A 14,493-nucleotide genomic window follows, 5' to 3' on the forward strand; every position below is an offset into this window, starting at 1 on the left:
AGAATTCACCAGGGAGCGCTCCCATTGATCAATCTGCTCCAACATTCAGGTGAGCATTCATTAGATAAAAAGAGCAGGACTGGGTGGAAATGCCCACTGTTTTTATACTACCTTCTCTTTTTAATAAATCTGTATATGGACTGCTTTGTTTTTATGTTTATTGTCACTCCTAAACTGCATTTTTAAACCTTGTTTTATTCATTTTATGACTGTTAATTTATTTATATTGTAAGCAACCTTGACTTTCTGCAAGATAGAAAGGCAGCTAATAAATGTTTTAAATAAATAAAATATGAAGTTACCACTTGTAAACTGGTGGGCTAACTTTACCACTGCATTAAAAGGAATGGGAAGTCACATGTTGATTTACTGCTTTGTGAAACAAACAGCCAACATTAACAATTAAGAACCATTGTATTAAAAAGAAGGGTGGTATACACTGATAACTCTGCTTTGAATTAAATTCTGCTATCTCAAAATACCCTGTTTTTACAAATGTTAACTATTTATGGCTGCATCTAGTTCAGTCAAAATCATGTGACAACAGCATCACCAAGGGGCTAGAAAAGCACTTAGTTTGTCTATAAGGGTCAAAATAAATGATACGTGTGACATGAGTTGGGTCATCACGGATACCCTACCTGACTTATAGCCACATGTGTGGTCAGGGGAACTCACCTTAAAAGCATTCTGCAGCTCTATTCTGCTCAGAAGCTCTGTGAGAGGGGAGGGGGAAGGAGCTTCAAATGTTCCTCCCACACTGTTTTTTGTCAATCTGTTTGCCCCTTCCTTGGGCTCTACGTGTCCTGCAACAGGCATGTGGAAATAGCCCCCTGTGGCTATTTCCATGGGAAAGAATGGTGCAGGAGGAAAGCCGGAAGCCCATCCTCCCCCAACTCTGATGGTATAACAGGCGGCTTTGAGGGTAAGTTACAACCACCACCACTCCCATTCATACGAAGTAGTGATTTTTTTAAAAAAGTTTTCTTTAAGGGCATATCCCCCCCCACTTTGAAATGCTAACAAGATTGATCAATTTTTCAAGACTGATCTGTGATCTTTCTCAGGCCTGCCTGTGCCTGATTGAGTGAAGGACGATGGAGCACCTTCTCCTCCGAAGCACACCCACGGGCTCTTGGCACGGCTCCTCTGGAGCTCTTTCCTATTAATGCAGTTTTCTGCAATGCAGCCGGCTCTCTGTCTAAAGCATACTATGATTTAGAGTGTGTCACTCACTACTCACTGGAGGGCTCCTGGGTGGATGTCACAGAATGTCAGGAAGTGGTTCAATTGTTAAGGCTCAACGCCCACTTTTTAAAAGAACGACTTTTTTAATGTTTCATCATTGCAAGGGGATCCATGATGCAGTGTAACATCCAAGATCCTCTTTCTAAGGAAAGCACGTCGGGTCCACAGGCATGGGGAAGCACTATACAACCGTACAAGATGATGTGGTTCCCAGATAGGCAGACCTGTATGACCAGTAGACCACAAAATCAAAGACCACACTCCCACACAAAAACCTCAGGCAGGGATAGAGTGAGCATACCATGTGGGCAGGCAACCCCAGTCCCACCCATGCGCATTGGATGTGAACATCTGCATAGGGCTCTTATTTATTCTCCAAACTCTTTAGGCCGAATGCAACAGACAAACACAATCTACTGTTTTCTCAACAGTGCTTTTCTTTTTTTTTTACCCTTCACAAATCTTCTTGATTTTCTGTTTGAGTTGCTCCCCTTGATAGAAGATAATGAAGACATTCTTTTTCACCTCTTCTTTCTGGGAGAAAGAAATGTAACGCAAATAGAATTTTAAAATAGTCATAACCAAACAGCATGTTAGAAATTTACAGGTAATGTCTGCCAAATATGAACCTACAGTGACAGGGTCCTCCAGGGGAGTGTCCATTTCACTGAATCTCAGGTAGATATTTCCTCGACAGGCTCTCCACAGCACACGTTCAAAGGGGCCCATCCTTTCCCTTTTGATCACTCCAGCTATGAATCTGCATAGCAGAAACAAGACGGATACATTGCAGGTACACCCTTTCTGCACTAAGTATGAAGATGTAATAACAATGCAGTTCTAAGCAGACAAAAGCTATTCTGATGCGACTAACCCCAGTTTGGCAGCAACTGCGGCAGGAGTGCTTCTTAATTCCAATAATCCAGAAGTGTCTTCATTGAAGAAATCATCAGGCAAATTAGTCTCTGTCTGAAAGCAAGAATGATATTTTTCTTATTTATTTAAACGATTTAGACTGCTTTTCTCCCTGGGGAGAGACCCAAAAAGGTTTATTAAAAGATTACAAATTGCCCCCGGCCAGGTAGGGTTGCCAGGTCCCTATACCCGCTCCACTGGGAGGGTTTGTCAGAAACCAGCAGTTTGTCAGAAATGGGCTCTGATGAACCACCAGTTTGCGAACCACAAACCGGCCCAGTTCATGATGAATGTTGGTCCGTATTTCAGTTTGTGCCAGCCTCTAATCACATGTCTGCCATGAGAAACACTGAGAGTTGTAGATTGTGCAAATATGGGGTGTTGGGAGTTTTCATCTCCAGTTTGGGAAATTCCTAGAGATTTGAAGGTGGAGCCTGGGGGAGTGGAGTATAATGCCACAGAGTCCATCCTCCAAAACTGCCTTTTGCTCCAGAGGAACTGATCTCTGTAGTCTGGAGATCAGAGGTAATTCTAGGAGATCCCCAGGGCCTACCAGGAGGTTTGCAAACCTAACTGGGGCATTAATTCAATTAATCTACGTAATGAATGACAAACACAGTGGCATGCTCCAGGCTTAATTCAGAACTGCAAAGTTCATTGGAAACCAAACTACACCTGATTACTGCAAACATTTAAACCAAGATCCCCAGCAATCAGAAGAAAACAACGGGTGGCAGATCATACTAAAGCAGCAAGAGGGGAAAGAGAGCAGAATCCTTCCACAACAATGGTAACCTTCCAACAGTCTCCTCCCTCTGGGACATTCCTCCTAGTCAGGGCTCCAGTTTCGGAAGCAGGATTACTAACTTCCAGGTGGTACCTGGAGATCTCCGAGAATTATAACTAATCTCCAGACTACAGAGATCAGCTCCTCTGGAGAAAATGGAAGCTTTGAAGGGTGGACTGCATGGTATTATACTCCTCCCTAAACCTCATCTTACCCAGTCTCCAACCTAGGGTTGCCACCTCCAAGTTGGGAAATTTCTGGAGATCTGGGGGATGAAACCTGGAGAAAGTGGGGTTTGGGGAGGGAAAGGACCCTGGTATGGCACAATTCCATAGAGTTCACCCCCAAAAGTAGCCATTTTCTCCAGGTGAACTGATATCTTTGGCCTGGAGACCAGTTGTAATTCCGGGAGATCTCCAGCCACTACCTGGAGGCTAGCAACCCTACTCCAACCCCAAATCTCTAGGAATTTCCCAACCCAGAGTTGGCAACTTTGTTTGAAAGTGAACACTGCATGGAGAAAAGTATCTGGAGAGAATGGCTGCAGGAGACAAGTTATGTGATGGAAGAGGGGTTCACCTTTCCTCCTTGCCCCAGCAGCCATTTTGTTCTTTCAGTTTCCCAACTTCCTGCTTTTTATGTGATGGCAGAAAAAATATGATCTGCTTTCTCATGGGGGATTTCTCTCTACCCAGACAGTAGGAAGACCCTGAAAAAAAAGGGGGGGGGGAATCCAGACAGCATCATCCCTAGCCCTGCCATGAATCCTCCAGCTCATGTCTCTCCCCGCCCCGCCCTTTCAGCCAGAGTACATATAAACATCATCTTCTCTAACTCAAAGGAGAACCTGCACAGTCACTACAAGCAGGGGCAGGCAGAACCAACCTCTCCTATCAAAATAGCATGAGACAGCTCATCCATACTTTAAACAGATATCTATTGATGCCACCATGGCCGTCGTCACACGGGCTTTTTTTTAGCGCTAAAATGGCACTATTTCCTGGAAAACACCCACCTTATTCCAACACTGATGCGATTTCCTCATTGCTGTTTTTTGCTTGATAGTTGCGATATTTTGCGCCTCAGTGTGAATGCCTCACATCGATGTATTTCGCCTCGCAACGTCCTGTGCCCTCCCTTAAATCCCAGAATCCATTTCTTCCTGCAACTCCCCTTTTTTTTATTTTATTATGTCCTTATAACGCCATAACGACATAACACAATGAAAACTTTCTGCTGAAGTAAAAATGACTCAATTGCCATGGCAGAGTCTTCAGCGATGGGGATCACGTCAGACAGGGAGTTTTCTGCGGGCAAAGGGCTATTTATATAATTTCAAAGTTGGAAAAACAAAAGGGTCGTAATGTTTATATGCTGTTAATCCGTTATAGCGGAATTAAACGCCAGAATAATAAAAAAAAAGGGGGGAGGAGCTGCTTCTGCGCGGTTAGAGAGAACAGAACAGAGTGCTTCGGTGTGGACAGCTGGTGGCGCGAAGAGCCATTAGGTGACCCAAAGAAACGTTACTGTGCCGATAACAGGTAGGACGCTATATGCTGTAAATTTAACGGAAGAGATGCCCGTGTGACGATGGCCCATGTTTACTTTGAGCCTAAGGTTGGTATTTACAAACAACAACAGCAATAGAGAGGCAGCACCCACAGAAAGAACATTCTATTAAGCCAGCATTCAAAGATTGCGTCACCTCAAAAAAGTCCTGGGTTTTCTTCAGGAGATGCTTTAGTTCTGTGAGTTCTAAAAAGTTCTGCTTCAAACGTTGCAGGTTCTGATTGGCTTCTTGCAACTCCCCATCCAATCTTTCCAGAACTGTCTGCAGCCAGAGCAGAATTAAGTTAAGCCCAATTATTTCTTTTCACACCTTTTTGCCAGCAAAACAGACGACTGTAGAGATGGATTATTACATGGCAAACATCTCCAAATATGCCTCAGTATGTTTGACAAACTTATGGTGAATATTAAAATCACAGTCCTGTTTTTGAGGATAGTATATGAATTACTCAAATGACACACACTCCACAAAAAGACCCACAAGCCACAACAAACCTTCTCCAGTCTGCATAAGGAGAAACAGCAAGTGAATTTGCAAATTTCATTTCATAGTTTACACAGGTTTATTAATACCCTAGCTAGATGGTGAAAGGGACACTATGGTGATGCCCACAGGAGGTCAGAACAGTGTATATCATTATCTCCTCCTCTGTTTTACCTTTACAAGAACCCTGTGAAGTAGGTTAAGCTAAAAGAACTTGACCAGTTCAAGATTACCCATGTGGGGATTTGAATCTGGGTCTCCCAGATCCTAATCCAGCAGTAGTAGCCATTATAGCACTTGGGGGGTGGGTAGGAGGATTTGTTAGAAGAAGGGACTGGCGATGTCTCTTGCTCAGGCCAGCAGAGAAGAAGGAAGATAACAACCTTAGAGTCAGTTAGATAGATAGGCTGCCATCAGTCCCCTTCCTGCCAGGGGAACTTCCTTCCTTCCCTTCTCTACTCCTCCTCTCTCTCATCTTCCCTGCATGCACCAGGAGAGGTAGCATGGTGTCTCCTTCTGAGAGAGATGGCCTACTTACAATCTAAAGCCATCCTAGCTAGTTAAATCAGTTACTAGTTCTTTCTCTCCACTAAAATTATGTAATTATATTTCTTTAGATAAATAAACAGTTATCGGTTCTCTAACTTATGTGAGAGCTTTCTATGTGCAGTTTGTTTAGTTATCGTGCCTTAACTAAAACCCAATAGAATTAGCCTGCTCAAGCCCCTGAGAGCTTAGAAGCTTTTTGAGGGGTGGGGTGGGGGAGGTGTTCCCTTTCCAATGATTCTTTGCTGGATCCCAGCTGGTTGATTTCTTAATCGCTAAAGGTCTTTTGGACCCCTTTTTTGCTTGACATCCTGATCTGATTTTAGTTGCTCTGCCTTTTCTATTTTGTGATAAAGATCTTAAAATTACTTTGTCAGTGGCCAAATTTTTCTCAGTCCTTTCATTTCTTCAGTTATGATTATTTCTGCTGCTCAAGAACGTTGACTCATGGAGTTTTGATGAAGGAAAGGCCTTTTAGTGATCAAAGTACTCTGCGTACTTTGAAACACTCATGCTTGTAATTCCTGCCCTCCATCTCAGGATTGACAGAGAGCCACCCAAATGTGCTTCTGAACTTACTCTTTTGCTTACTGTTTTTCTAGATATGAAATGTGCCAACACTGATGTGTAATGCCACACTCCACCCTAACCTGGCATAAGAAATAAAATAGCATTGCTGGATTGCCCAGTTTGGGGGGAAGCCACAAACGGGATAAAAGTCAGCAGTACCTCCATTGCTGTTTGTCCCTGGCACCTAATTGAGACATGCAACTGGAAGGCCCAAATCCCTTACTTCTAGATCAATCATTTCTCGAGGAAGAGGAGTCTCTGGATACTTTCCGAGCTTGAGAAGCTGTACATTTTCATCCATTTCACTTTCCAAGAAACCTGTGGGCAAACCAAGCAGAGGCATACTCTGTCATAAATATAGGATGACAATCAGGAGACCCACATGGACTTGAGGGGAGTATCTCATCTTCTCCTGTATCTCCCTCCCTCACTATTTCCTTGTTCCTCTTTCCTACCTCCTTCTCTACTTCAAACCTGAAAGAGTTAAAAGTAAAAAGAATATTATCTTTCTCATTCTAACAAAATGTGTTAAAGAATGTGTTTTTCACTAAACTAGGACATCTAAGCTCAGGCATATAGTAAGGGAAATAGAAATGTCTAGGACAGCTGAACTCAGACATAAAAGGAAATAGAAATGTGAATTATTCTAAGAATTGCGCTTTTTGCAGCTAAAACTAGCAGACAGGTGTGCTGCCGCTGACACCAAAAGTTTAACAAAATGCGCTTGCGCCCTCTATCTAACCAGCTCTAAATAGACAATAAGCTAATTGTAATACACTTATGATGTATGGGGAAGTATGTAGAGGGGGAGATACCATGTGATATGTTGAAGGCGGCCCGGAAAGTCTGTACCTCCTGACTGCTCCAGCCAATGGGGAAAAGGGAGAGGGCATGTGACGGTCGTAGATAGGTAATGTGTGTTTTTCTATGTATGGAACAATAGTATAAAAAGAGTGTGTTTGCTTTCATCAGGCAGACTGGTTGGCAGATGCTGACCTGTCTCCTTCTATTGCAATAAAAGTTTTTTTAGAGGTACTCTGGTCTCGGCATCTATACCGTACTTCCAACAAACCCATCAGCCAACCTATCTTTATTTTGCTACCCTGCCTTCTTCCTGTGTCATCTTTTCTGACCTGAAGTGGCCATGAATTGAGTTCCCATGGGTAACTCACAGCTGTCGTTCTGCTGCAAGTCCCTGTGGCAATCATGTGGTAGAAGTAACGTGTAGTTTGGGCAGGGCTAGACACAGCTAAAAGAGGTTCCCCCCTTCTTTCTGCTATCAAGTCACAGCCAACTTATGACAACCTGGTATGGTTTTCAAGATAGGAGACATTCAGAAGTGGTTTGCCATTGCCTGCCTCTGTATAGCAAACCTAGACTTCCTTGGTGGTGTTCCATCCAAGTACTAACCAAAGAGCACCCTGAGATTAAGTTCTGAAAATATTAGGCTAGCCTAGGCCATCCAGATGAGAGCTAATACAGTTTACCTTCTACCAAATGCCTTCTGGAACAGAATGGTCTTGCCCATCTTCTGGATGGTCCTTCTCATCCTTGTATCTCTGTAGCTATTACAAATGGACCCTATCTCCCACTTTCTTTATGTTTTGGGCAGATCTGTATTTCAACACACAGGTCTTCTCCCCCATTGATGTCACAAAACATCGTTTATTGATTTAAAATATTTATATACTATTCTTTCAATAAAATAAATTAGAGGAAGAATATATATTGGCATCCATGCCTAGCCCTAATACCTTCTCTTATTCTACTTTATGCTTGATTTCTGGGCAGTTATCAAATGCAGAAACTACATATTCACAAAAGACCTAGCAAACTTAAAATAATGGGGGTTTTATGCCTTCCAGCAGCTTGCTTCTTGAGAACAGCACCAGAAATTACTTACGAATAATTCTCTCCAAGGATTCACATCTTCTTACTTCATTCACAAACTTTCTCTGGAAGCTGTTCACACTTTGGTTCAACTGGATAAGTTTTATAAAACAAAAATTTTAAAAGTAATACTAAATGGAATTGTCCTTTGTTACACATACAGCTGGACTACTTAGATTGATTAACTCGGGTAATGCTGCTAAGAGATTTCTGGCTTATTTTAATATAAAGAGTCTAGATTTTTGTTACATTGGAACTAGCACTGTCTGTTTACCTACTTATTTCCCACCTACTCAACCTATATATTTGAAAGTCTACAGATATTACAAAAACATTTACTTAGATAATGGAAATGTATTCTGGCTTTTATCTAGAACCTGTACATTTTCAGGCTTCAGTTGCTCATCATATAGCTTTCCTTGCGTACATCTGAAGTTATGAAAGCCATTTTTTTTTACCATTCCTCAGTTAAAGTAGAACTATGGTTGTTGTGGGTTTTCCGGGCTGTATTGCCGTGGTCTTGGCATTGTAGTTCCTGACGTTTCGCCAGCAGCTGTGGCTGGCATCTTCAGAGGTGCTGAAGATGCCAGCCACAGCTGCTGGCGAAACGTCAGGAACTACAATGCCAAGACCACGGCAATACAGCCCGGAAAACCCACAACAACCATCGTTCTCCGGCTGTGAAAGCCTTCGACAATAAAGTAGAACTGTTTCCTCAAGAGCCACTGTAATGCTGTTGAGGAAGATATAATAAAATGGTACCTAACTGGGTTCTTCTTGACAATTTAGTGCACAATAAGGAGGGAAAGCCTTTTGGAAGGTTTTCCTGTTCTGCTTTTGATTCTTGAAGCAGCACAACCCACAACCCATGCCTGCCCAAAGCTTACTTACATCTCTGAACTGCACCAAGCCCAGCTCTCCGAGTTCCGCCACACAGCAATAGGCAGATTCCACTTGAAGAAAAAGTTGCATCAGACACATCTCTTCACTCCGGAAGACGGATGCCATCTTGCACACCCTTCTCTGGGGATGTTTAAAAAGATATTAAAAATGAAACGTATCTGTTTCACCCAAGAGATCCCATCGTGGCAATCTTCTCAGCTTTGCAAAAATGCACATACCATCACTTATGAGATGAAGTATGAGGGTTTATTTTGCCAGAAGTCCCAGGAATTCAAAGAGGGTGTTCCTAGCCCACTTGCTTGAGGCAAGAAAAGACAACCAGGATGGTACCAGCTTTTGAGAGGATGGCTTAGTGTCACTCGTCCAGGTCCTTTCTACACTTCATTTATTGGAGGAGATACTGGACATGCCCAAGATTTTCTGCCCACCAGCTGAGGCCATCATCAAAGCACCTGCTCTTATGTGCCCTTATATTCTGAAGACAGCAGAGTAAGTCTCAGAAAATGGGACTTCTTGGTAGTGGTTCATATGCTTTGGAAATCCCTCTTGAGAGAAGTTTGCCTGGCACCTAGTCCAAATTTCTTTAGGCAACAGGCAAATGTGTTCTTATTTTCTCAGGCCTTTCAAACCCGATGAAGTTGTGTTAGTTATAGGCCTCTCATTTACCCACACAGGGAAGGGATTTACCCACACCCAGGTCCAAGTTCTTCTCACCTCTAAGAGATTGAGGCATTGGAAAAAATGGCCTCCACATAGTGACACTCTAGGAATTTCCCCTAGAATTTCCTCTGTGGTAAAGCCTAGAGAAGCATCCTAGAGGATTGCATTTTCCCCAAACTTTGCCTCCCTGGACACCACTCCCAAAATCTCTTGCTATTTGCCAAGGCAGTGTTGGGAACCCTGGTTAGCTCCTCTGCACTGTTATTCATGATTTTAGACAGTGATTTTATAGGCTTTTTCAATGCTGTTTTTATGATCTTGGCACCAAGAAAGCAGAAACCTTTAAAGGATATCATAGTGGCATAATTTAAGAGTGTGATTTTAATTTACAAGTATATGCTTTAATCAGGCTATCTGGTAGATTACACTTGATAAAAGCGCCCATTCTAATGCTGTTTCAATTCCAATCCTGTGAGTTGCTATAACAGGAAGTTAAAACAGGGAAGGAAACATATTTGCAGCATGGAGCTAACAACATACCCCCTGCTTCCAAAGTCAGTGCTGGACAGAAAGCTATACTGTAAATGACTACCACACCCAGCCAGTGGAGAAGAGCTTTCAGGATTTTGTAATGCAGAGGTGGAGGTGAGCATTATGCTCTGACAGTGATCTCTGGTGGGAAAACAGGGGTTTCAAGTTTATGGTCCTATTTTCATCTGACAAAAACTGCCTCGCTCATGATTTAGACAACAGTTTTTAATCTATATTCAGGTCAGGTTGCTTTGCTATGACCAAGAATTTGCCCTTGGAACATCACTCTGGACTTCGGATAATTGTGGGACAGGTAACAAAACACATATGGTACAGCAAGTGCTAGCTGACCATTCCTTTGTGAGATTAATGGCTCAGAATAGTGGTTAATTTTTAATGGGCCCTAATTATTAGGAGCTCATCCCCAAGCGACTCATTAGATCTTGGAGAAGGCAAAGAGAGGAGGCAGAGGATGTGTATGAGAGAGTAAAAAGAAAAAGAAACAGCAGTTTTGAACTGGAAAGAGAGAGGAAGAGAGACCAGGCAACTGGATGCAGGATTTCTCTCTCTTAGTTGTGGGGCAGTAGCTCTAGAGGAGGGCCTCTTTGCCTATGCTTTCCTTGTATATTTGTATATATAAAAAATGATTAAAGTACCACAAGACTCCAGTGTGCTGTCCTCCAGAAAGAAACAACGCAGGAATAACCAACCTTCAAATTTCTTGCCATTCGAAGAAGCAGAGCACATATAACAATATTGTTTGCATCACTGTGATGGATATGAACCACTGCTGATATAATCATTTTATCTCTAGAAATTCCTGTTAATAGACCCAAATGTAAAATCACCCCTTGAATCATGAGATTTATTTATGGGACTTATGTCCAAGTGGGTGTACATAGGCTCCGCAGGCTGGTCTCTCATCCTCACCCAGAATGGCTCAACTTCAGCAAGGTTGCTGCATTATGCATTATAGTGTACCCCTGTTTAAACTATATGGAATAGGTGGCACACAAACCATTATATCTGATTCTGAACCAGGCCATAGAGTGTAGATCAAAAAGTCCACACAATGAGGCCAGGGGCAGACAGTGGGTATTGCTCTATAAGACTAAGGGAAGTTTCAAGTTTGCAGAAGAATATGAAATGCAAAGGAATAAAAACTGGTGGTTAGAAAATTCCAAAAAATCATAAATAAAGTATGCAATTGAGATCTCACAGGACTATGTTGTGAGATCTTGGGTGGCCATTTTGTGGGTTGCTAGGCAACTAGGGTTGCCAGTCCCCTCCTGGGGGCTGAGGATCCCATTCTTCCACATTCAACCCCTGCCCCTGCTTACCTGGCCGATGGAGGGAGGGGAATGCACCTCCTGGGGCGTGCTCCCAGGCAGCGCAGCCCGCTCCCACACGCCACAGTGGCCCGATTCAGCCCCAATTCAGACCAAATTGGGCCACTGCAGAGCACAGTACAGAGCGGCACGTGGCCTGTGTACATGCTCCCTGTGCAAGAGAGAGGGCCACCGCAAGGTACGCACCGAGCCTCCAACCTCCTGCCCAGGGGGTTTGGGGGACATGGCAACCTTATAGGCAACCCATAACAATATTGCTGGAGTCCAGGCCTCGATTTGTGTCGGCATGGCAGGTGAGGGAGGAGATTTAAAAAGCTGCAAAATAGGAGGGAGGAAAGGTGAAACGAGGAAGAGGAGCAAAAACACTTTAAAAGGAAAGATGACATGGGGGAGAAGAACAGAAAAGGGTAGGTGAGGGAGATTGGGTAGCAGAGGCTGCCGGGGGGGGGGGGGAACCAGCAAAAGGTATATAGGTGAGTGGAAGAGAAGACAATAGGAGAGGCTGCAGACATTGCCAGGGGGAGGCAAAGAGGAAAAGCAGGAGAGAGGAGTAGGCCCCTCTCTTGTTAATATTTGAAAAGCACAGCAATCGCAGGTGGTCGTATTTTTTTCTTTCACAGTTTTTACTGCTTCCTTGAAAATCTTGCCCTTCCTCCAAGAACCTCAAGATGGCATACGGGGCTCCTTTACTGCTTTATCTTTACAACAACCCTCTTAGGTAGAGTAGGTAGATACTGCGAGCTACATAGGGCTGAGTGGAGACGTAAACCCAAATCTTGAACCCAAATCAAAAGTCTGATGTTTGAAACACTTCCATCAATGGGACAACACGCAGAAATGGGGTCCAGATCGCCTCATGGGTTTCCAACCTATCATAGTTTTTTTGCTTTCGGAACTTTTAGTGCTTTTGCCCACTATAGCTTTAAACTTAATATCTGTGACCATGTGGGCCAGAAACATTTTTTTAAAAAAAAAAAACCTCTGAAATCCATAGGATATTAAACTCCTTATTTCCATGACTACTTGCTCAAGAAAAGTCAAATCAAATGGAGACAGCTCTATAAAGTACTCAATTTAGCCTTGTTACATTATTCAACAGAACCCTCAGAACAGCTCACAACATTTATGAGTTGCAGACCACAACCTAAAAGTCTACAAGCTTCCTGTATATTGCCCAGTACAATGAAATATTGCCAAACTGAGCTCCTGCTCCACATCACTGGAAACACATTAAAGAAACCATCCAGCTCCCTCACTCGCATCAGCAGATGAAAGCGAAGAATCAGTCACATTCGATTCACGTCTGCCACACTCCGTTTCCTGTTTCACACTTGAGTTATAATTAGATCAAGCACACCAGCAATTAGAAAGCCTCAAAATCCCATGCTGTTTAAATGTTAATTGCTGGTTTCAAAATACATATTTAGCTCTTTAGTAAAGAGCTACATTAATTTTTTTGGGTAGGCCATTTGCTTCTAAAGGGGAGGGAAAAACACTCCGCAATATACATATGATAAAGCCGTTTCCTTTTTTAGGAAATTTCAGTAGACATGCAGAAAAACTACCATGCCCCCTTAGGAACTGCCACAGTTATCCGCACCAGGGTCTCACCTACCTCTTCAGTTTCCTTTGTTCTGTGTAGGCTGACTTTGAAAAAATCCTGAAACTGCCTCCAGCTTAACTGAGCAGCAAATGAAACAGTGGGTTACCTGATGTATTTTAGCTGTGTGTCCTTAGAGTAGCTGAACTGGTCACGGCCAGAAAAAGAGACCTTTCTGGATCAGGAGTCATCCTGTTTGGCCTAAACTTCCCATGTCTGATTTGTGTGCTAAGAACTACCAGTGTTGTGTCAGCAAAGCAGTGTTGCCATTCATAACAGACTCACCATTCTGTTGGCATAGGTATTTTGTTATATACACCTAAACCCTCCAACAGTCTACCAATAAAAATGGGAAATCCTTCTAACAGCCTTGTTCTCATAGCAAGGATCATTGCTCAAATCCTCTATAATACCTTTCTGAAAGTATTAGGTCTTGCCTGTGGAACTGGCTTACTATGCAATCATCTACCCCTCCTTCACAATTTCTTTAGGAGGCAAGAGAATGGTTTTGGGCAAAGATATCCCAGAAAAGCTGTGTCCAACAATAGGTTAGAAAGAAATCAGAACCTATTTTGGCAGCTGCCGGGTGTGAAATGGCAGACTGTGTACTGAAAAGTGCCTTAGAGCCAAGCTACAAGTGACGCCTGACACAGGTTGGACACTTGACAGCTTCCCTCAAGTTTTGATGGGAAATGTAGGTGTCTTGGTCTTGCAGCTTGGCTCTCCATTTAATTGAAATTTACAGAGCGGTAGTCTGTGGGAGGGAGAACATGCGGTCGGGAGGGGAGTGCAGGCGTCAGGCTCTCACCAGGTGCCCCCCTTCCCCTCCGCTGTGTGTGTGTGGGGGAGGGGGGGTTATGTAAACTTCAATTAAATGGAGAGCCAAGCTGTAAGACCAAGACACCTACATTTCCCATCAAAACTTGAGGGAAGCTGACAAGTGTCCAACCTGTGTCAGGCGTCACTTGTAGCTTGGCTCTTAGAGTGCACAAATTTACTGGGTTTGTGTCAGACTGTGGCTAAATAAGGTACTCTCTGCAAGATTCCCTTTAGAAGCAAGAATAAGTCCAATGTCTGGCAAAGGAAGCTTTATTGCAGAAAAGGTCCATTATAGTCCACTGTCCTGAATAGGAGACTCAGGATGGTACATGATCATTGTTACCAATGAAGAGCAAGCATAGGATACAGAGTAACAATACCCATCTGGAACAGCCTCCCCCCATAGTTCTCAAAACAACATCTTTCAGTCCTGGGAAGCTGCTCTCCTTCAAGGCCAATGCTTGGTGGAACGGTGTTAGACATAACAATCTCCTCTGGTGGGAATGCTGCCTGGGAACTGGTGCACCTGGGGAGAAAGCACTTAAACACTAGAAGCATTAGAAAATGGAGTCAGTACAGTTTAGATATATACTGGACCTGACATTCTGCCCCCCTTAAAATA

At 43.2% G+C, this 14,493-nt stretch overlaps 1 protein-coding gene across 3 annotated transcripts in view; it reads right to left on the bottom strand.

The window, feature by feature from the left end:
* The window catches only part of ATP6V0A4 (ATPase H+ transporting V0 subunit a4), a 51,567-nt gene extending 38,331 nt beyond the window's left edge, over positions 1 to 13,236 (bottom strand). Inside the window, exons 1-8 of one of the 3 annotated variants that reach the window (XM_054988843.1) lie at positions 13,068 to 13,181; positions 8,901 to 9,032; positions 8,023 to 8,101; positions 6,343 to 6,437; positions 4,656 to 4,781; positions 2,123 to 2,217; positions 1,882 to 2,008; positions 1,700 to 1,782 (exon numbers count right to left, since the gene is read on the bottom strand). In XM_054988843.1, coding sequence (XP_054844818.1) covers positions 1,700 to 1,782; positions 1,882 to 2,008; positions 2,123 to 2,217; positions 4,656 to 4,781; positions 6,343 to 6,437; positions 8,023 to 8,101; positions 8,901 to 9,017 — 722 coding nt within the window. In that variant the 5' untranslated portion in view covers positions 9,018 to 9,032; positions 13,068 to 13,181. Of the gene's footprint in view, positions 1 to 1,699; positions 2,009 to 2,122; positions 2,218 to 4,655; positions 4,782 to 6,342; positions 6,438 to 8,022; positions 8,102 to 8,900; positions 9,033 to 13,067 lie in introns of all 3 variants that reach the window. The other 2 variants (XM_054988842.1, XM_054988841.1) reach the window with 2 other exon arrangements.
* Positions 13,237 to 14,493: the final 1,257 nt, after the last annotated feature.

The sequence above is a fragment of the Eublepharis macularius genome, chromosome 9 (assembly GCF_028583425.1).
Source record: "Eublepharis macularius isolate TG4126 chromosome 9, MPM_Emac_v1.0, whole genome shotgun sequence".
NCBI lineage: Eukaryota > Metazoa > Chordata > Lepidosauria > Squamata > Eublepharidae > Eublepharis > Eublepharis macularius.